The sequence below is a fragment of the Acomys minous genome (assembly GCF_964271855.1).
Source record: "Acomys minous genome assembly, chromosome: 9".
Classification (NCBI taxonomy): Eukaryota; Metazoa; Chordata; class Mammalia; order Rodentia; family Muridae; genus Acomys; species Acomys minous.
Genome location: NC_140490.1, coordinates 82,818,739 through 82,841,237, shown reverse-complemented (window position 1 = coordinate 82,841,237; position 22,499 = coordinate 82,818,739). Strand labels below are relative to the sequence as shown.

At 41.8% G+C, this 22,499-nt stretch overlaps 1 protein-coding gene across 1 annotated transcript in view; it reads left to right on the top strand.

Moving 5' to 3' along the window:
- Positions 1-9,287: 9,287 nt before the first annotated feature.
- LOC311604974 (zinc finger protein 560-like) overlaps positions 9,288-22,499 on the top strand; it is a 225,943-nt gene continuing 212,731 nt past the window's right edge. The window contains exons 1-2 of the mRNA XM_084795253.1: positions 9,288-9,348; positions 10,283-10,409. Of these exons, the coding sequence (XP_084651379.1) occupies positions 9,289-9,348; positions 10,283-10,409 (187 nt within the window). The 5' untranslated portion in view covers position 9,288. The remainder of the gene's footprint in view (positions 9,349-10,282; positions 10,410-22,499) is intronic.

Genomic DNA, 22,499 nt, shown 5'->3' with positions numbered 1-22,499 from the left:
AACGCAGAGACCATGCGGGGGTGCTGCTAACGCAGAGACCACGCAGGGGTGCTGCCTACTCTCTTACTTCCCGTGGCTGCCCAGCCTGTTTTCACATACAACCCAGAACCACTGGTCCTAGAGTAGACCCACTTACAATATGCCAGGACCTAAATCCTTAGTCACTAATTTAAGATAATGCTTACAATCCAGCTTACAACCTGATTACATAGAGGCATTTTCTCAACAGAAGTTCCATTTTTTTTTTTTAGATGACTTCAGCCTAAATCCATCAGGTATGACTTACCTGGCAATACATCATCTAAAACCCTTTGGTACCACAGTGATGAGAATCCGAATATGCAAACCAGCAGAGGAGAAAAGGTCAAGGTAATAAGTGTCTTCATGGAGCCTTGGATCTTACTGAGGATCTGCAAACGCAGCAGTAAAAGTGCAAGAATCAGAGTCCCCTTTCCTCTTGCAAGCTGGCGTAGTCACAGTAGAGAAAGGGGGGGGGGGCTTAACTGTATGGATCAAGGACAGTCATTAAAATAAACACATCTCAAAGAAATATCTCAGCTTGGCAGAGTGGTGAACGCCTGTAATTCCAGCACTTAGTAAAAAGAGACAGGCAGATCTCTGTGAGTTTAGGTCAGCCTGGTCTACAGAGTGAATTTAAGGACTACCATGCTATGCGGGGACCCTGCCTCACAAAAGGACATATTTCCTATTATGGCACTTGTCCTAATATAATCTGGACTCATCTCTACTCAAGCAAACCTTCCATTGTTGTCACACCTATCAAAATAATGGTATTTATAACAACAAATAATAACTGTAATAAGCAATGTGTCTATTCAGAGATGCATAGAAATCTATGGAATCTTTCGATGATCATGAAACAGGAGTTTTCATCACCTCCAAGGGACAGGAAACAGTAAGGGTAAAGTGGAATCTTCATCTTCTGCCTCTGTAGTACTGCTCCTTCTGCGTGCTCAAGTTTGGATCCTGAAACCCATATCAGATGGCTCATAACTTCCTATACTTCCTTGTTGAAATAAAGCGCGCTCTCTCTGTCTCTCTCTGTCTCTGTCTCTGTATGTTTCTGTGACTTCATATTATTATTTGTGTGACTCATATTATTTAAAATGATTTTTCCCAGTACATAGTATTTTCTTTTAAAAGTAACATTAATTCAACTAAGATGTATTAGAACAAGGTCAAGGAATGAAATAGTGTGAGAAGAATTTTGAGTGTTTATGGTAACACTCCAAGAAAATGCCCCTGTCTTGTCACCTTCTTCTTCTTCTTTTTTCTTTTTTTCCTTTTTATTGGGGGGGGAGGGAGCAGGGTTTCTCTGTGTCACTCTGGCTCTCCTGGATTTACTTTGTAGACCAGGTTAGCCTTGAACTCACAGTGATCTGCCTGCCTCTGCTTCCCAAGTGCTGGGATTAAAGGCATGTGCCACCATGCCCAACTGTCACCTTATTTCTTAAACACACAGAAAACTTTTGGGAATGTGCTTTTGAAGGAGAGATAAACCTACTTTTGTTATGATCCCAAGTGTGGTCTCATGAGAGAAAGGTGAGGTTAATCCACTAGAAGCCAAACTACCCTCATGTAGGAGCTTGATTGTTGCTAGCTGAAAAGATCCCGTGAACAGACTCTGGGAGGAGATATATAAATGAGCCCAAAACTGGAGGCGGGGCCTTTGGAGACTTGGGATAGTTTTGGCTGTTCATTGCTCCACTTCGAGATGCTCCTAGAGAGAACTGCTGGAGGGAAGGCTTTGGGGGCTCTGGCTCCTGCTGAGGTTCCGGGTTCTGGTTGCTCCAGGTTCCAGCAGAAGAAATACTGCTGATTACACCAGGAGAATTGTTCCTCAGAACTGACATCCTTATGGTTTTGTTATTGTGTTCTTTAATCCTCTTTTCATATTGTTTTGGTTAGCCAGGTTATAAGTGACATAAGCTTGGTTAATAAATTCATACTAAAATATATTGGTTAAGAAAACTGAGCCTAAGCCAGGCGTGGTGGTGCACTCGGGAGGCAGAGGCAGGCGGATCACTCCAAGGCTAACACAGAGAGACCCTGTCTAAAACACACACACACACACACAGACACACACACACACACAAAATGGAGTTACTTTGGTCTGTTACATCCTCTTAGCTCAGCTTTTACTTGTGACCACTTTTCATTATGAATACCAGTGCCTTGAGTTCATTGTGCAAAGTGTTTTTTCCTTAAAGCCCAGCATTTTTTTTTTGCTTTTGTTTTGTTTTAGAACCAACAGGTTTATTTGTGTCACAGTACTACAGTCAGTTTCCCTCTCCTACATAATTACCATTTATAAGGCCATCTGCAGTTGGGTCTGCAGATGGAAATGCTGAGTCTCAAAGGGCCCCCCACCTGTCACAGACCTCACTTCAACAGTCAAGTTCAAGCCAACCCAAATGTGATTCTTAGTTTAGGATGTGGGCTACCAAGAGGACAAGTAGGGAGCTGGCCAAAACTGGTTTGGGAGATTCCCAAGATCCCTGATGAGGTTTCAGAAGCCACACCAGAGTCCTGTTGCCTAAAATCATATCTGCACCTGCCATGATCAGCCGTGTGGCCAAGAGTCAGGCTCTATCCTTCTTGGATCTGGTACATGAAAAAGGATGAATTGATCCATTTCTTTTCCTGGCCTGTCTGAATTCTTCCTGCAAAACCCAGTCTCTACACTCCCAGTGTCTACGTTCCCCCTTGCTTAATGCTGACCATGCAACCCTGACCTTGGGGTCTGCCCAACAGCATCAAAACCATGGCTCAGGGAACAGCAGGCTCTAAACCATTTTTAGTGCTCATTCCTTCCGGAACATTGAGTATGGAAATAGCCACTTGCTCTTTGCTCTACTGCTGAAGGCTCAGCTGAGCTGCAAAGCTCTGTATGTGGTGCTGACAAATCTAGAACATCCTCAAGGTCCAGCATTTTTGTTTTTCAAGACAGGGTCTCTCTGTGTAACAGCCCTGGCTGTCCTAGACTCACTTTGTAGAGCAGGCTGGCCTCGAACTCACAGAGATCCACCTGCCTCTGCCTCCCAAGTGCTGGGATTAAAGGCGTGTGCCATTACGCCTGGCTAAGATGCAGTATTTTTTTTTTAACAGCATCACTTTAATCCTAGCATCCTGGAGGCAGAAACAGGCATATTCTTGGCTACCTTTGTGATACACACACACACACACACTTATATATAATATATACACATATGTATACACACACACATACAATTTTTAGATTCCTGGAACTATGTAGACCAGACTTAATTTTGATATTTTGTCTTCACCTCCAACTACTGGCATGACAAGGCATAAGGCTGGGAAGGGTTATTGTTTTGACCCCCAGTGTTCAGCTGAGGGGTGTGTGAGCAATCCTAGGTAAGCCTTGTTAAAACTGCTTTGGCCTGGTGAGTATCAGTCAAGTTGTTTACCCGAGACCTGGAATAAAATGGGGCCCTTTCAGCTGGGAGAGAGGTGAATCTCTTCACTGTACATTGTTTAACGATCTTTGTATGCGTATGAAAAAAGACATTAACTCCAATTTTTGTTTGGTTGCCATTATAGGACCAGGTCTGACCTACGCCTGACCCAGAGAGATCATCAGTTCCCGGAACAGACCATAAAAATCCCCATGAGTTCCAGGAACAGATCATAAAAATCCGGCACCCGAAGCTCAGGCCAGAGAGAAAAACAGGAATGTGGAGAAATCTTATCTCAATACTGGTCATCTGTGCTCGACATTTTCACATGGTTTCGGCATCTCATTCCGTGCTTAAACGTTCATGAATGCCGGCCTGGAGAGACGGCTCAGAAGTTAAGAGCACTGTCTGCTCTTCCAAAGGTCCTGAGTTCAATTCCCAGAAACCACATGGTGGCTCACAACCATCTACAATGGAATCTGGTGCCCTTTTCTGGCCTGCAGGTGTACAAGCAGGCAGAACACTGTATATGTAATTACTAAATAAATCTTAAAAAAAAAAAAGAAAGTTCATGAATAGTCTGTTGGCCACCTGGACACAGGCCAATCAAAAATTGACCCACCTAAGTGTCTTTCTGCTCACAAATCACTTTTTTGTTCTGTTTTGCTTTTGTTTTTCGAGACAGTGTTTCTCTGTGTATCCTTGGCTGTCCTGGACTCGCTTCGAACTCACAGAGATCCGCCTGCCTCTGCCTCCCAAGTGCTGGGATTAGAGGCCTGCGCCACCACCGCCCGGCTACAAATGACCAAACTCTTGCTGGAATTCGTCTCTTTACCCATAAAAAGGGCTGCGAGCCGACATCGAGGGTGGACGTTTTGAAAAGTGCCTGACCCCTGCGTGCAGCATTCTTGCTTTCTCAAAATAAAAACACTCGGCGATTGCATAGGTGACTGGCGGTCTCTGAGCAGCGACTTCGTACTTAGACACCTAGACGAAGGAGTAGTGCAGGAATCACAGTCCAGGCGCAAATCCTACTGCAAAGCCAATCTCCCCAGCGCTGGGAATAGTTTTGTTCCGGATTCCGAAGCCAGGGGCTGGGACCCTCTGTGCTGTGTCACTTCCCCGCACTCTGTTCCTAAGGGAGCTGTTCCGGTCTCTGGGGCCTCACTTAGCCAATCAGAGCCTCCGGACGGACATGCCAATCAGAATGGGGCGGGCACTTCCTGTCCTGCGAGGCTGCTTGCGGGGCTGTGAGCCTGAGAGAGGTCCCGTGGGTTCTGTGTGCTGCGCTGTGACCCGCTGCCGGGAGCTGTGAGGAGACCTAGGCAACGAGGGACCCACACGATGGTGAGCAGGGGCCGCCATCCCCGCGTGGTGAGGACCCTCGGGAGCCCGCGTGAGGTGGTTCATGGGAAGCGGCGGCCAGACTTGGCGCCTGCGCGTGTGATTCCATTTTACCCCCCCCAAGGGCCCCTCCCCTCCCAGGCGGAAGTTGTTCCTGGGAATGTCTCGGTTCTGCAGGCTCTGTCTGCACAGGATTTGGGGAGCAGGAGCCCTTGTGTGGAAACAGCTTTTTGTTCGTGTCACCATGGGGTGTGCGAGCCTCAGCTTTGATGGCCTCCAGGGAATGCAAATGTGCTCTCCCACAGAGCTCTTGTTTCTCTAATGTTTCTAGAAGGTATGCACTTGTAATTTGGCATCCAGGTGTAGGAGTCACCTGGAGTTGGTTGTGTACACGGTGGTAAGTCTGTGTTATTAAATTATTTGCGTGTAAATCCTTTCATGTGTGTCAGTTAGGGTCTCCTGGGTCTCCTGGTCTCGTATGTCAAAATTGGCTTTGTTTTAATCTTTAAAAAAAAAATTCCTTCACTCAAATGTTTTGTTAATCTTGATCATTTGTTTGTTGTTTGTTTGTTTTGTTTTGTTTTTGAGGCAGGATTTCTCTCTGTTTACTAGGCTGTCCTGGAACTTACTGAGATCTGCCTGACTCTACCTCCCTAGGATTGGACTAAAATCTTGGGCCACCATGGCCTAACAACAGCACCTTTTTTTTTTTTTTAGTTTCTTCAGGCAGGTTTTCACTGTGTAGCCCTGGCTGTCCTAGACTCACTTTGTAGACCAGGCTGGCCTCGAACTCAGAGATCCGCCTGTCTCTGCCTCCCAAGTGCTGGGACTAAAGGTGTGCGCCACCATGTCTGGCAAAAGAACCTGTGTTTTCCTGGTTTTGTTTTGTTTTTCGTTTTTTTGTTTTTTGGTTTTTCGAGACAGGGTTTCTCTGTGTAGCCTTGGCTGTCCTGGACTCGCTTTGTAGACCAGGCTGGCCTCGAACTCACAGCGATCCACCTGCCTCTGGGATTAAAGGCGTGCGCCACCACGCCTGGCTAACAGTACACTTTTTATGGCAGTTTTATTCCAAGTTTCATGCCAGAGGATGTCACTGTGAGCGTTATGTATTCAATCTTGCATTGATCAATTTTTATTCATGATTAAGTTTTTTCATCACTTTTCTGTTGTTGATAGCAAAAATTGTTAGGCTTTTTAATTGTACTTTTGCCGAATCTATAACTCAAATTCTGTATTCTTGAAATAAAGTATTGCCATAGTAGCCAAGATGGCAGCGAACCACGTGGTTGATTCCTTCTCAGCTCAGCTCCCTGTTTAGTGGAGCCCATCCTCCATTAGGCACATGTCCAGTGGGGTCCACACTTCCCAAAGGCTAAATCCCTTTTCTTTCTTTTTTTTTTTTCCTAGATTTTATTTATTATTATGTATATAGTGCTTTGCGTGCATGTACACCTGCAGTCCAGAGGAGGGCACCAGATCACACTATAGATGGTTGTGAGCCACCATGTGGTTGCTGGGAATTGAACTCATGACCTCTGGAGGAGCAGTCAATGCTCTTAACCTCTGAGCTATCTCTCCAGCCCCAAATCCCCTTTTCTTTAAAGGACACTTCAGTTAGGTCAGCATGACCTAGGTCAGCATAGGAGGAGATGGTACCTGTGTCCTAGCCAGGTGGGACTCTCACAGCCAAGGAACAGAGGAAAGCATTCTGTGCTCTAAGGTAGATACAGTAGAGTCCATCCATATGTCTTACCACGTAGATTATAATTGTGGAAGGCAAATGTTTTAATACAGGTCTTCACCTTCTCCTCAAGCCCCAGACACAAGATCTTGCTTGAGTATGGTCAACTTGCTAAAATAGTTAAATCAAATTTAAAACTTTACTAGCCTTGTGTTGCACTTCTGCCCGGTGAGAAATGCAGATGGCATCATCTTCAACAGTTATGCTTAAACACAGCAAGAAACTCCTTTCATTGCTTCCACCAGACCCGATGGAAGGTTTCCCAGGTTTCCTGAGTGACCCTGGTCAGGAGGGGAATGAGGGACAAAGCTACACACTCAGAGAAAGAATATGGACTTAATCTTATACCTGTAGGCCTCCAAATCTTTCATTACTTCTTAGATGGGATAGCGAAGGTTATTTAAGGAAGCCTATGACCCAGGAAGAGGATTTGGCTCCCTCATATTTGGAGGAAATATTTTTTTCCTTTTATCTTTCTCTTGATGTCTCTTTTATTGTCTTTGTTTTTTAAATATCTTTCACTACTTTGTATTTAAGTTGTTTTCCTGTCGTGGTTTATATTTATATAACAATCTCAGTCTGCATCATTGAATGCTTGTACCCCAATTTTGTGTAACTAATTGTGTAAAATTAGGAGGTGTGCCCCTGTGGAGTAGGTTTGTCTCATTTGTGGCACCATGGTTGTCTTTGAGATTTCAAAAGACCAGTGCAAGGCAAGTGTTTGCTTCTGCCAGCCTGCCTGTGCATCAGGAGGTCACACTCAGTCCAGCATGCCTGTGCATCAGGAGGTCACACTCTGTCCAGCCTGCCTGTGAGTCAGGAGGTCACACCTAGTCTAGCCTGCCCATGCATCAGGTGGTCACACTCCATCCAGCCTGCCTGTGCATCAGGAGGACACACTTAGTTCAGCCTGCCTGTGCATCAGGAGGTCACACTTAGTCCAGCCTGCCTGTGCATCAGGAAGTCACACTGAGTCCAGCCTGCCTGTGCATCAGGAGGTCACACTTAGTCCAGCCTGCCTGTGCATCAGGAGGTCACACTGAGTCCAGCCTGCCTGTGCATCAGGAGGTCACACTCAGTCCCTCCCCTGCTCACCATGATGCTTCCTTGGAAGATGATCATGGAGTAATCAATCCCCAAATTAAAACCCCCATGATAAGAGTTGCCTTGGTCATCATGCAGTCTGGCTCTTCTGCCTTCTCCTCAGTCTTCTTCCCCAGGAGTTTGTTTGGCCCTATCTAATCACAGTTGGGTGTGTTGTTGGCTGAGATCAGACAGATCTGTGACTCTCTGTGTTAGATGGATTTAAGACCTTCAGAGTCCAACTTGAATATAAAATTTTCCTAGTTTGTGAGGCATTCTACCCAGTCAGAAGGCAGCTGCCATTTTATATGATCTTCAGAAGTCACACGTAATTAGACTAAGAGACTGTCTTCACTGCTTACAGCAGACCAGATCCAAGGCTTCTTAGGTTCTGTGTGGGAACTGGCTAGGGACAGAGACAAGGGTTAGTGCCATGTGCTCAGAGAAGAGATACAGACTTAAACCTGAGTTTATTTAATCTCTTCTTAAATAGAGTAGGGAATTTTGTATTAAGCCTATAACCAAGCCAGAGGATCTGGCTCTCCCCCTTTGGAGGAAATATTTTAGCTTTCTCCTCCTCCTCCTCCTCCTCCTCCTCCTCCTCCTCCTCCTCCTCCTCCTCCTCCTCTTCCTCCTCTTCTCCTCTTCCTCCTTCTTCCTCTCTTTCAAAAATTGCACTCTTTATTTGGAGGTCTTTCTACTTAAGTTATATACCTGCCATGGGTTATATTTTGTCAAAACCATTAGGATTTTAACTTTGAATGCTTATTCCCCAATGAGTGGAACTAATTGTGTGAATTAGGAGGTTTGCCCTAGTGGGAGTATATGTCTTGTTTGTTAAAGTATATCACTGTAGGTGATCTTTGAAGTTTCAAAATACCAGTACAAGGCTAATATTTCTGCATGCTTGTCTGTGTGTATATATACATATATACATATATATATATATATAACCCTCAGCTCCATGTTTGGCTAAGGTGATGCTACCTTTCAAGTTGATAATGAATTAACTCTCTGTTATTATAAACAATCCCAAAGTTAAGATTATTCCTTTATAGGCATCACCTTGGTGATAGTGCTTCTTAACAGGAAGAAAACAGTCACTAAGTTAGGATGCTTGTGTAATATTTGGGCCATTTATTTCTCTGTATTCAACCTACTTCCTGTGAAATTGAACGAGACTGAATAAAAGTGTAGTGACTGATAAAACACTCAGTCTATGGGATGGTTGTTACTGATGATTCATACTTATGTAGGCCCATAGAGAAAAAGCAATGATAAGGGCAGAAATTAGTAGCAACTGTGTGGCTTTGAAACAAAAACAGCACTAGGTAAATCTAGATGGTAATCATGTGGTGAAACACAGTCAGCAAAACAAACAGTTCCTTTCCTTGCTAAGCCATTTTCCTGGCCTGATATTTTTATGTTTATAATTTTTTGCTGACCAAATTACATTTTTGTACACATCAAGCATTTCCTCTGTGATGAGCTTTTCCCACGTCATGACTTTTGAACTTTGGCAGAGGGTATCACTTTTCAGACCAAGATAGCATACATTCATAACATTATTACTGATCTCCTGAACCTACTAGTGTTCAGGTGTATAACATCCTCCCTACATTTGTGGTTTTTTTTTTACTTTAAAAAATATGTGCATGAATATTTTGCATATTTGTGTACATGTGTGTGCATCATGTTTACTGGAGCCAGAAGAAAGCATTGGATTGTCTTTCTCTGGAGGTAGGAGTGGTTGGACGCCTTTAGGTGAATGCTGGGGATTGACCCAGATCCTCTTCAACGGTAACATGTATTCTGATTTGCTGTCTCATCTTTATGTGCCCACCTTTGTTGTTGTTGTTTTATTGGTTTAGAGTCCACATCTGGTTTACGAATGTTTTGGAGAGCTCTTTGATCTGTTAGTGAGTAACTTATTAATAATATCACATTAGCTATACAGCTTAGAAGGGGTCACTCCAGTTTTCTGATAGACAAGTGCGGAATTGGAGTGAATGTATTTGCTTTGCTTTGCTTGTTTGAGACATGATCTAACTGTATCACATTGGCAGCTCTGTAAATCTACATCAAACAGGCTGGCCTGTAAACCATAGAGTTTCACATGCTTCTTCCTTCTGAAGTTTGGGGTTAAAGGTGTGTGTCACCATGCACCTTCACTTTTTAAAGGTAGTAATTTTGAAACAGTTTTCCTGATATTATTAAATAGTGTTTCTCTGTTTGTATGTTTCTATGTATCTGTTACTATGCATTTTTCCTACAATGCTATACTCTTATCAGTTGGCACAGAAATGGATGGTATTATTCATTTTCTTTTTCATTCTTAAATGAGCTGGTGAGTGCATTTGAAATTCTATAACAGAACTAATGTCTTGAGCACACAGAATTATTTAAATATATTCTCTTTTTTTGTTGTTTTGTTTTTTGAGACAGGGTTTCTCTATGTAGCCTTGGCCATCCTGGACTCACTTTGTAGACCAGGCTGGCCTCGAACTCAGGCCTCGATCCGCCTGCCTCTGCCTCCCGAGTGCTGGGATTAAAGGCGTGCGCCACCACACCCGGCCTTTAAATATATTCTCAATGAATATATTCTCAATGAATGTACTTTTGCAATGTAATCAGACACACCATTTGCATTATGTGCATGTATGGAACATTTTAGGCTGCAGTGACCTATGAGGATGTCCATGTAAGCTTCACTCATGATGAATGGGCTTTGCTGGATCCCTCCCAGAAGAGTCTCTACAAAGATGTGATGCTGGAGACCTGCTGGAACCTCACTTATGTAGGTAAGACTGCAAATTGTTGCTTCACTTTTTTACTTAAGAGGACAAACATTTTTTAAAGTAGGCCTCTTCTGTGATTTGAATATCAAAGAGGAAGTGTGTGGTGAATAAATCAAACATTCTGAAGGTTAACTAAAGATTGTAATTTCAATTTTGCATAATTTGCAGTAATATATAACACATTTTTTTGGTGCTGTATTTTAGGCTACAAATGGGAAGACCACAATATTGAACATTGTCAAAGTTTTAGAAGACAAAGAAGGTAATTTTCATGTCCAAGTTTCCCTGAATTTTTTTTCTGAGATAGGGTTTCTCGATAGGGACTCACTTGGTAGACCAGGCTGGCCTTGAACTCACAGCGATCCACCTGCCTCTGCCTCCCGAGTGCTGGGATTAAAGGTGTGCGCCACCACTGCCCAGCTTTCCCTGAAGTTTTAATGAAAAGCAGCAGCGTAAATAAGGACAGCTTAGTGATGATTATTGAATTCTCACAATAGCATGTGTCTCAATGCCAGGTACCAAATCACTTTTTTTCAGAGCATTCCTTTATATACAAGACAAAAAGCCGGGCATTGGAGCGACATGACCTTTATTCCAGCATGCGGGAGGGAGAGGCAGGTACATCTCTAAGAGTTTGCGGCTAGCCTAGTCTACAGAATGCATCCCAGGAAAGCCACGGCTAAGTAGAGAAACTGTGTCTTAAAAAACACAGAAACAAAACCAACCCTCTCCTCCTAAAATGATCGAATAAAATAAGATGAGGAAATACTGCTTTAACAGCTGTTGCAGTTTTAATCATAGCCACCTGAAAGCCATGTTATAGGACTGGCCGTCCATTTAGTTTCTTGCTACCTAATTATCCTAAAAAGCATATAAATTGATAAAGTGATTAGTATATTTACTAAACCTTAATAAGCAATCCATACATATTAAAGCTAGTGTCCCTTACAAACTTATGGTGACTTACCTTGCTTATGAAAGAAAAGAAGGCTGTTGTGATGGAGAGACCTGACCCCTATATCACATATCTGTGAGACATACATGGTTAGACTTTGTAAATACAATGTGAAAACATTTTATTTGTAATTCTTTGTTTATTAGGAGTATGATTTGTCACTCAGCATACAAGCCATGTGAGCAGAAGAGATATGGAAAGAAGCAATGTATTTCTGTCTCTCCCAGAACAGTTAGAAGACATGTGATTGTTCTCTCTTTGATTGGACATGATGACCGTGATACAAGTTTTCAATTAATTTGTTTTCCAAATTTTGTGGGAATACATCAACAAACTCACATTGGAGAAAAAACTCACGAATATAAGGAATACAGAGATTCATCCGCCTGCCCTAGTTCACTTTGCACATGTAATGTGACTCACACTGTAGGAAAAGGTTGTGCAAGTAATCAGTGTGGTAAAGCTCTGAGTCCTTTCACGTCTCTTCAAGGATGTGAGGAAACTCGTATGGAGAAAGAAAGCGATGCCTATGAGCCGTGTACAAAAGGCTTTAACTGTCAGAGGCATCTTCAGACACTCAACACAGCCACTAATGAAGAGGATCTCTGTGAGTGTAATCAACATGATAAAGCCTCTAGATATGATTCCTCTTTACAGTCACACCGAAGAACTCCTGTGGAAATAAAAACCTTTGAATATAATGAAAGTGGTAAAGCCTTTGCATGTCAGAGTCTTCATCAAGTATCTAGATGTCATAGTAGAGAGAAAAGTTATGGATATCAGTGTGGTAGAGTCTTTACGTGTCCCAGTTATCTTCAAATAAATGAAAGAGTTAATAGTGGAGATGAACCCTATGAGTGTTATCAACTTGGCAAAGCTTTTGCATGTAACAGTGACCTTCAGAGGCATAAAAGAACTCACACTGGAGAGAAAATCAATGCATGTAATAAATATGATAAAACTTTTACATGGGACAGTCATCTTCAAATTCATGAAAGGCCTCACACTCGAGAGAAGCTATATGATCAATGTGGTAAAGCTTTTGCTCAGAAGAATCTTCTTCAAAGCCATGAAAGAACTCACACTGGAGAGAAATCCTATGCATGTAATCGATGTGGTAAAGCCTTTACACGGAACAGTCATCTTCAAAGCCATGAAAGAACTCACACTGGAGAGAAACCCTACGCATGTAGTCGATGTGGTAAAGCCTTTAAACGAAACAGTTATGTTAAAATTCATGAAAGGACTCATACTGGAGAGAAGCCCTATGAATGTAATCAATGTGGTAAATCCTTTACACGGAACAGCCATCTTCATGTTCATAAAAGGATTCATACTGGGGAGAAACCCTATGAATGTAATCAATGTGGTAAAGCTTTTACATGGAACAGTAATCTTCGGAGTCATGAAAAGATTCACACCGGGGAGAAACCCTATGAATGTAATCAATGTGGTAAAGCCTTTACACGGAACAGTAATCTTCAGGTTCATGAAAGGATTCACACCGGGGAGAAACCCTATGAATGTAATCAATGTGGTGAAGCCTTTGCATATAAACATAAACTTCACAGCCATGAAAAAAGTCATAGTAGATAGAAACCCTATGAATATAATTAATATGGTATAAAGTCTTTGCAGAGAACTGACTTCTCCAGAGGCTTGAAAGAACTCACACAGGAATGAATCCCCAAGAATATCATTATTGTGCTAAAGCTGCTGCATACAAATGTAATCGTCACAACCACGAACTGAATCATAGTCCAGAGAAACCCAATGAATGTCATCATACTGAACCAAAACCATATGAATATAATCAATGTTGTAAATAAATGTTGTAGCAATCTTTAAAAGCATCTGAGAATTCACACTGATGAAAAGAAACCCATGAACCTAATAAATGAGGTACAGCCTTGCCCTTCGCGTACATTTTTCCAACTGAGCTATCTCACTCGGGCTTCAGTAAAATTAAAAGAAACGTTCCATCTTCAAAATACCTGCCTGTGTTTCAAATTGCAAACACATTGTATCCAAGAATACAGAAACATAGGAAGTGATTTACCAGTATAAATTAATACATTGAAAAAGTAAAAGCAGTACTACTGTTCATCAAAACAAGGATGGTTCCTGTTTAAATCTTACATTACCCTTTCATTGTCTGATTCAAAGATAGGTCATTGAGGAAATGTATCTAACCTAGTTATAGTGTTGCATGCTTCTAATCCTAGAATTCGTGAGACTGAGTCAGGCCAACCTGGCACACACAGTGAGTGTTAGGATGGACGTAATAACATGACAGAGATCCTGTTTCAAAACATCTAAACAAGGGGTTTGGGAAGTTGGTTTCTTTTCCAGGGTAGTAAGTTTCAATTCCCAGAACCTACATGGAAGCTCACAACTTCTCTAAGTTCTGTTTCAGGGTATCCAACGCCCTCCCACAGATATACATGCAGACAAACTGCTGTACATATAAAGTAAAACTCACTGTTTTTTAAAAGCATATGTCACATTATGGGACTTATCCTAACATAATCTGGACTCTACATAACTAAATCTTTCTTTGTCTTTGTTCACATCTAGAGAACTGTGTTAACAATTACCATAATAGCCAATGTACAGTGTCTGATCATGAATGGATTGAAATGTGTTCAATCTTTCAGTGCCCAATAGCAAGGACTATAATCGCCTACAAGTGACAGAAGGCAGAATGAGTAGAGGTGTCTTCATTTTCTACATTATAATTACATCTTTGGAATACTCATGTGAGGGGAGTTCTGAGTGCTTGTGTGAACACTCAAAGAAAACAAGACAAGACTATAGTGACCTGGATTTCTCCAACATGTAGAATTTTAAAAAAAGAGTTATTTATTATTTATTATGTATACGTGGACCTCTGCAGGCCAGAAGAGGGCATCAGATCCCATTATAGATGGTTGTGAGCCACCATGTGGCTGTTGGGACTTGAACTCAGGACCTGTGGGAGAGCAGATAGTGCTCTTAACCTCTGAGCCATCTCTCCAGCCCTCATATTTTTCTTGAAATGTGTTTCTGTGTTTCTCCCAATTTACCAATTAGGACTTAAGTTTGCTTCCAATTATTCATTACATTTGATGTTATCTGATTACAATTTTATACCATCCTTTATATACTTCTGTGGAGAAACATGCCTTTGTCCCATGTTACTTGTTTTCGTAATTTTATCTAGCTTGAACACATAAACTTTCTTTCTTTCTTTCTTTCTTTCTTTCTTTCTTTCTTTCTTTAAATTTTTATTTTTTAATTAATTTATTCATATTACATCTCAGTTGTTAGCCCATCCCATGTATCCTCCCATTCCTCCCTTCCTCCCACTTCCCCCCTACTCCCCTCCCCTCCCCTATGTCTGTGTCTGAGGGGGACCTCCTCCCCCTGTATATGCTCATAGGTTATCAAGTCTCTCCTTGGTGACCTATTATCTTTCCTCTGAGTGCCACCAGGCATCTCCATCCAAGGGACATGTTCAAATATGGGGCACCAGAGTTTGTGTGAAAGTCAGATCTCCTTCTCCACTCACCAGTGGAGAATGTCCTGTCCATCGGCAAGTCTGGGTAGGGGTTCGAGGTTTACTGCCTGTTTTTTCCTTGGCTGTTGCCATAGTTTGTGGAGGACCCCAGGGCCCAGACTCGCCTGTAGTTTTCCAGGACCCGCTGGATCTTTCTTTCTTTGTTTCTTCTTGTCTTTCAAGACAGGGTTTCCCTACATAGCCTTGGCTGTCGTGGACTCACTTTGTAGATCAGGTTGGCCTTGAACTCACAATAATCCACCTGCCTCTGCCTCCTGAGTGCTGGAGGTGACTTTTGTTAAACATCAAAGTATAAGTTGTCTGGGCTGCTGAACAAACTTGACTACTGCGTGAGACTTAGTCTTCCTGATTTGTCAGGTACATTCTCCCAGGTCCCATCATCTCTAACAATGATAAGCGGCTCTTGAACAGGGAGCAGAATTCAGCTAGAACATAAGAGAGGGAGGCGAGTGAGGATAGTGGGACATAAACCATGGAAGGCTTTGCCTTATGTAGAACTATCGAAGTAAAGCCAAGGCAGGCATGGCAGTGCACACCTTTAATGCCATCCCTGGGGGAGCAGAGGCAGGCAGATTGCTGTGAGTTTGAGGCTAGCCTGTTTTACGAAGCGACTTCCAGGACAGCTAGGGCTATTACACAGAGACACCCTGTCTCAGGAAAAAAAAAAAAACAACCCCAAACAAACAGATTAAAACCACAATTAGTAGTTTGCTTGCAAATTATAACTCCTGTTTTCCTGAAGGTGAAACTTTAGATTCAAGCGTATGAGATCGAGTCCGAACACATATTGAAAAGGCATATAGATTAGAGGGGATGATCCCTGCTCAGTGTTCAGTCATCAATTTGTACTGTTATCAAAATAATTAAGAAAGATAAGGAGGATAGTAATCGTGAATATGTAATAGTGACTTCCTTGAATGAATATAGATTTTATGATCAAACCTTAAAATTGGTAAAAAGAAACAATAAATGTGAATTTTTCATTAAAGCAAAATCAGAAGTAACAATCTCACCAGTGCCTTCTATTCATGTGTTGGCTCCCTCAGTTCTGCTCCCTTGGCTCCTCCTGGAGCTTCTGTAGGTACACGCCTTCTATTTTCTGAAGAAGACCCTGAAGAGTGCATATGTCAAGACTTTACTAATCAATCAAATCTTAAATTCTTTCAGTTTTGAGACAGCTCTGGAGAGCCTGTGGAAAAGCTAACTTCATTTGCCAAGTCCTTCATGGCCTCAAGAACTGAATTTGGTATTTCCAGTGCCATTTCAGTAAAACAAGTATTTGACATCAAATTTTGTACTAACCAGTCTATAGAAGATGGCATTAGACAGTCCTCACATATTACTTCTAGAGTAAAAAAAAAAAAAATAGCTATACATATTTTCATTCACCAAAAGAGGCCTTTATGGATTCATCACTGCCTTTAAACTTATTTTCTCAATCAATTATTTCCTACGGATATTACAGCCCAAGAGGATATACTTTTGGAATGTTTTTATTTACACTATAAAAGCCAAAATATCCTAATGGGACAATGGAAGCTTTACATCCTGGTTTACCTAAGCCCACAGTCACTCCTAAAATTTATACTTTAATAGGTTTTTAATGAGAAAGATTGATTTTATACTATACAGATGACTATCCTAAGGATAAGGTTTGTTTCGACTTTTCTGATCCTTCATTCAATTATAAATTATCTCAGCTGCACTATCAGAGGACTTTATTTTTCAAGGCTTGAAAAATTTACCTAAATACATTTAAGCGCTACACTGGAGAGGTTTTAGGGGCCTTGAGGCTTTCCCTCAGGCTTCATCATTTATTATATATGTCATATCCTGTTGGCCACGCCCAAAGAGCTACAACCCATACACGCCATGGCTCAGGATGTGCTACAGAAAATGAGCTGCTCATTGCACTAAAAGCTAAATATAAGGACATCTCGTTATTAGAACAACTGCTAAGCCACACCAAATATCCATTAGACAAGAGAGGTTAAACAGTTATGACTTCCAGAAAATAATAGAGTATATTAATTGGAGATGTCATTCTTTAAAAATTATCTACTTATTCACTAGCCATTTTGGTTGGAACTGTAGAAGACAGACAGCATTGGATTTTCCTTGAATATTCCCTCCAGAGGCAAAGGAAGAACTACAGTTATTTAAATCCAGACTGGAAGAGGCATTTGTGTAGAATGTGGGTTCTTTGCTGCCTTTACTTATTTTCCTTACTAAACTGTCTCCAGCAGGCACTATAGTGCAAGAGGATGCACCTCTGGAGTGGATTTATTTACACGATAACATGAGAAACCACTAACTGCTTTCCTTACTCTTTGTGCTCAGTTAGTGAATCAGGGTCATGTCAACAATTACAGGGGCTTTTTTTCCTGACTGTATTATATTACCCTCAACTAACAAACCGGGTTTAAGAGCATTAAAGAACTTGATAGACTTCAAATCATTTGTGGGTTACTAATGACAGATAGGAAATCATTATCCAGCTTTCAGGCTATGGCATTTTGTCATATGACCTCAATCTGAGGTTACAGAAATTATGCTGCCTTCTCCCATTCCACAGGCAGATACTGACTTTATTGATGGCTCATCTAATGAGTAAGGAGGGATTCATTGTCCAGATAGTCATCAATTTATTAATACTTTTTATTCCTCAGCTCAAAAAAAAGTTTCACAGACTGTTTTGCCTTATGTATTATGGTTAATACATGAACTGTTAAATTTTCTGTCAGGTTCAGCTTCTGTTGTAGGAATATTCCCAGCAATAGGATTCGCTTTAATGTCATCTTCACATATTATAATGCTCTAAACACTATAATGCTTTGAAACATCTGGATGAAAGCCACAAGTGTCCTTTGTTTATTACTCATCATTGTGTACATGGTAACCTCCATGTAATGGAGTTTGACTCACAGTAGGTCCAGTGGGTCCAAGAACTCATCCTGTTCTTACTTACCGAGTCCTAAAATGTACAAAAGGAATGTATACATGTCTGAATATTCACATTGGTTCCCTAACCAGTGGAGTAAGGGCTATTCGAATTGGAATGGCTATATGGAATAAGCTTTTTGAGTTGCCCCTGCCAAGATAAATCAAACCCAATATTGCATCCTTAGGAATTGCAAAAATTAGTGCCACTATCAAGGACTGGAAAGATGAATAACTGGTCGTTCCCAACACAAATCCCTTTAACTCTTTTGTCTGTCCAGTGTAGAGAACACATGGATTGTGGAGAAGGACAGTAAAATAGTGACTCTGATTGGAGCTACTGTACCAGATATGGTGTTTTTCTTTAGCGGATTAACTCACATTCTGCTTCATGCTATGCAGCCATTGATGTGGCAAATGCCTTTTGCTTAGTATCTTTCCAAAAGGTCCACTAGAAAAGAATTTATTTTCAGTTGGAAGTGCCAGAAGTATATCTTTCCAGACGTACATCAATGACACATTTCAGCCCTTTGTCACACCTTAGTTAGAAGCAATCTCATTCATCTCTCTCATTCACAAAATATCACATGGGTGAACAATTTTGTTGATATTATGTTTATTGGAACATGTGAGCAGTAGGTACCAACTGCTTTGAACTCATTGGTAGCACATAATGCCTACCAGTGAAATAAAACCATAATTCAATGGCCATTTTCATCATTGAAATTTGTAGGAATCCAATAGTGTGGGGCATTCAGATACATTCCCTCTAAGGTGAAGGGTGGGGTACTGTACCTGGCCACTCCCAACGCCAAGAAAGGAGCATCAATTTCAGTAGGATTATTTGGATTCTGGAGCAGGCCCATTCTTCTCTTGGCTGTGTTAAACTGGTGCATATGCCCAGTGAGATGAAAAGGTAGTAGCTTTGTATTGACGCTGGAGCAGGAGAAGTCTCTTCCGCAGGTCCAGGTTGCTGTGCAGGCTGCTCTACAACTTAGAACCTATGATCAAGAAAATCTGGTCTTATTCAAAGTGTCAGTGGCAGATAGTGGCCCTCTATATAGTTGCCCCCTGCAGTTCAATGAAAGAAGAAACCTTTGAGATCTTTGAGCAAGGCTCTACCACCATGTGTAGAAAAGTATTTTCCTTTTTGGAGACAGGTCTTGGCCTCCTGTTGGGCCTTAGTGGAAAACTGAACATTGGATAATGGGCCACCAAGGGACTATGCAACCTGAACTGCCTGCCCGTAATGTGCTGGGTGTTATCAAGTCATACATTAGGATACGGAAGGCAGCAATATATTGTCAAATGCAAATGATCATACCTTACTTCACAAGAAGGTTGTATAGTGTTGGGGCTGGTTACCCTGCAAGGTCACATGACCTGGATGCAGAGGTAGCTGATGGAGCTGGGGACCAGGCATAAGAAAGCAGAGTAAGGCCTTCCACTAAGTTCTCCATAAAGTTTATCTCCACACGAACATAAGAATCTGCCTGTGTACAAGGTCAATGTTCCTTAGGCAAGAAGACGTGGTTGGTTGGATCGCATGGAACTTTGGAGCTTAAAGTTGTGAGCTGCCACGTGGGTGCTGGAAAGGGAACCAGGTTTTGTGCGAGACATACTATGCCATTGAGCCATTTCTCCATTGCTTTTTATTTCTTTTAATATTTAATTAATTGTTCTTTTATGTGCATGCAGTTGCATAGTATGATTCAAAAGGCACATGGTAGCTTGTGGGAGCCTGTACTCTCTTGCACCACGTGTGTCCTAAGGACAAAACCATATACATTGGCCTGGCTGCAAGCAATTTTCCCACTGAGCCCTGATCTTTTTTTTTTTTTACTAATCATTGTTTTTGAGGTTTTGTTTGTAAACCTTGCTTATGAAATGCAGGTTGACATGGTAATCATAACCTTCCTGTTTCCACCTCCTGATTACTGGGATGAGAGTTTTCACCCACTGTGGCCAATATACAGAGGCCTGGTGCATGCTGGGCTTGTGCTCTACCCAATGAGACATATCTTGGCTGAAACCATTGATGTAGCCGACTTGGTGGTGCACAGTCACAGACTGAGATCCTGGCTCAAAAAACAAATGACAGAAACCTGCAAACCCAACATTATTGTTAAAAGAAATTGTGTGTCTGTGTTTGTGTGCTTATTGAGAGTGTCAGCTACCTAACCTGACCCTAAGATCACTTGTTGGCAGTGCCCAGTTGAATGCTGCGGGCTGGGCTCTCAGGCTGGGGGAGTTGTAAAGATAGGGCCCAGCAAGCTCAGAAGCCACCAGTCACAAGGAGGGCCCCAGAGTCCCCACACAGGAAGGAAGACAGCATGGCTGATTTGAAGTAGCAGGCAGTGTCAACATCCTGAGATTGGTGTGAGGACCCATGATGTCTAGTGAGATCCCACGGTGGTCAGGTTCTTTAAGGTCAAGTGATGTCCAATGAGTTCTTGCAAGTTCCCTTGGTGTAATGTGAAGTCCTGTGGTGTGGGTTTCCTGGCCTTATCTTCCAACACACACACACGTGTGTGTGTGTGTGTGTGTGTGTGTGTGTGTGTGTGTGTGTGTGTGTGTGTGTAAAATAAACATTATACATTTTATCATAACTTACAGGTTTTTTTTTTTGTATCTCAAGACAGGGTTTTTCTGTGTAGCTTTGGCTGGTCTGAACTCATTTTGTAGACCAACCTGGCCTCGCACTCACAGTGTTCTGCCTGCCTCTACCTCATAGGGTGCTGGGACTAAAAGTGTAAGCCAGCATACCTGCCTAACTATATATATTTTTTCTGACTATATTTTAATTGTGATTTTATTTCTAACTTTTCTCTGGTGTTTTGTTGATTTCTATTCTTTCCTAAAGATCACAGTCTTTATTGTGCTAGCCTAGGAAATATTGAAATTGGATGCTGTCACTGTGCATGATAGTTATCCAATCTTGTGTTGATCATCTTTTGTTGCATAGTTGATCTTTTTAAAATCAGATTTCTGTTGTTGATAGCATTAATGGTTAGACTTTTTATTGGACTTTTGTTGAATCTATAGTGCAAACCTGTACTGACATAGTGTTGAGGCTTTCTATGTACAATCATGGAATTTTATTATTTTATCTTATTCCTTGATTCATTTAATTATAGATTTATAGTTTTGGCAGCAGATATTTGTCAAATTTCTCCTTCTGATTGTTTTCCGTGGTGGCATATAAGAGATATGGGGAAGTGTGTTTTCAATTTACTGTATTTATTAATGTCACTTCAGTTTTAAAAAAGATTTATTTATTTATTATGTATACAGTGCTCTGCCTGCATGTATACCTGAAGGCCAGAAGAGGGCATTAGATCACATTATAGATGGTTGTGAGCCACCATGTGTTTGCTGGGAATTGAGCTCAGGACCTCTGGAAGAGCAGCCAGTGCTCTTAACCTCTGAGCCATCTCTCCAGCCTGTCACTTCAGTTTTATGAGTGTTTTGTTTCTATGTGTATATGTTGACCATCTGGGTGTTTGGTATCAGGTCTCCCACAACAGGATGTAGGGATGATTGTGTGCCACCATATTGGAGCTTGGAACAAAGCCCATGTCTTCTACAAGAGCAGTAAGTGTCCTTAACACTTGAGCCATCTCTTTAGTCCTCAACTTGACAGATTATCAAAATCTGTTTGGTGTGCATACATGGAGATGCTGAAAAAAAAATGAGTATTAAGAGAGTTGGGGGTGCTTAGAAATCCCTGCTTGACTAAAGATGACTCAGCATGTATGCTTGTTAGATTTGTTCACCTCGATGCACCTAGAGAGAGCCTGACATGCAGGCAAATCTATAGGGTATTTTCTTGGCTGATGACTGATGTAATAAATTCTGTTACATCGTGGGTAGTGCCAGGGTGGGCAGGTGTCCCAGAATTGTGTAAGAAAACACACTGAGCAACCCATGATAGCTGGCGGCCAGTAGGTGGCGTTTCTCCAGGTGGAAAGCATGTAGAACATGGCGCACTTGGACCGACACAGGGCGTTCAGCTGTGGCTTGTGTGTCAGTGTAAAGCACGCCACAGCTGACTTTACACAGGGAAGTGCCATACTAACTCTTACTACTATGAAAGAGCCTCCTCTATTTCAAAGGTTTCTTTCAGTTATTTTTTTTTATCTCTTTTAGAAGACAAGTATTGACGTGTGCCTTAGTGTTCGATTGCTGTGAATAGTGACAGTGACTACAGCAACGCTTATAATGGAAAATAGTTTTTTTCTTTTTCTCTTTCCTTTTTTTCTGTTTTGTTTTGGTTTTTGATTTTTTTGGTTTTTTTCCAGGCAGGGTTACAGGGTTTCCCTGTGTAGCCTTGGCTGTCCTGGATTTGCTTTGTAGACCAGGCTGGGCTCTTGAACTCACAGGTCCACCTGCTCTGTCTGCCTCCATGAATGCTGAGGTTAAGGGTGTGTACCACCATGCCCAGCTACAATGAAAAACATTTAACTGGGGATGGTTTGCAGCTTTGGAGGCTTAGTCCACTGTCATTGTGGCAAGGGACGTGGAGGCTCATGGGCAGACATAGTAGCTGAGTTCTATATCCCTGCCCAGAGGCAGCAGGTACAGAGAAAGGCGCTGAGTCTGACTTCAGCCTTGAAAACGAAGAGCCCACCCACAGTGC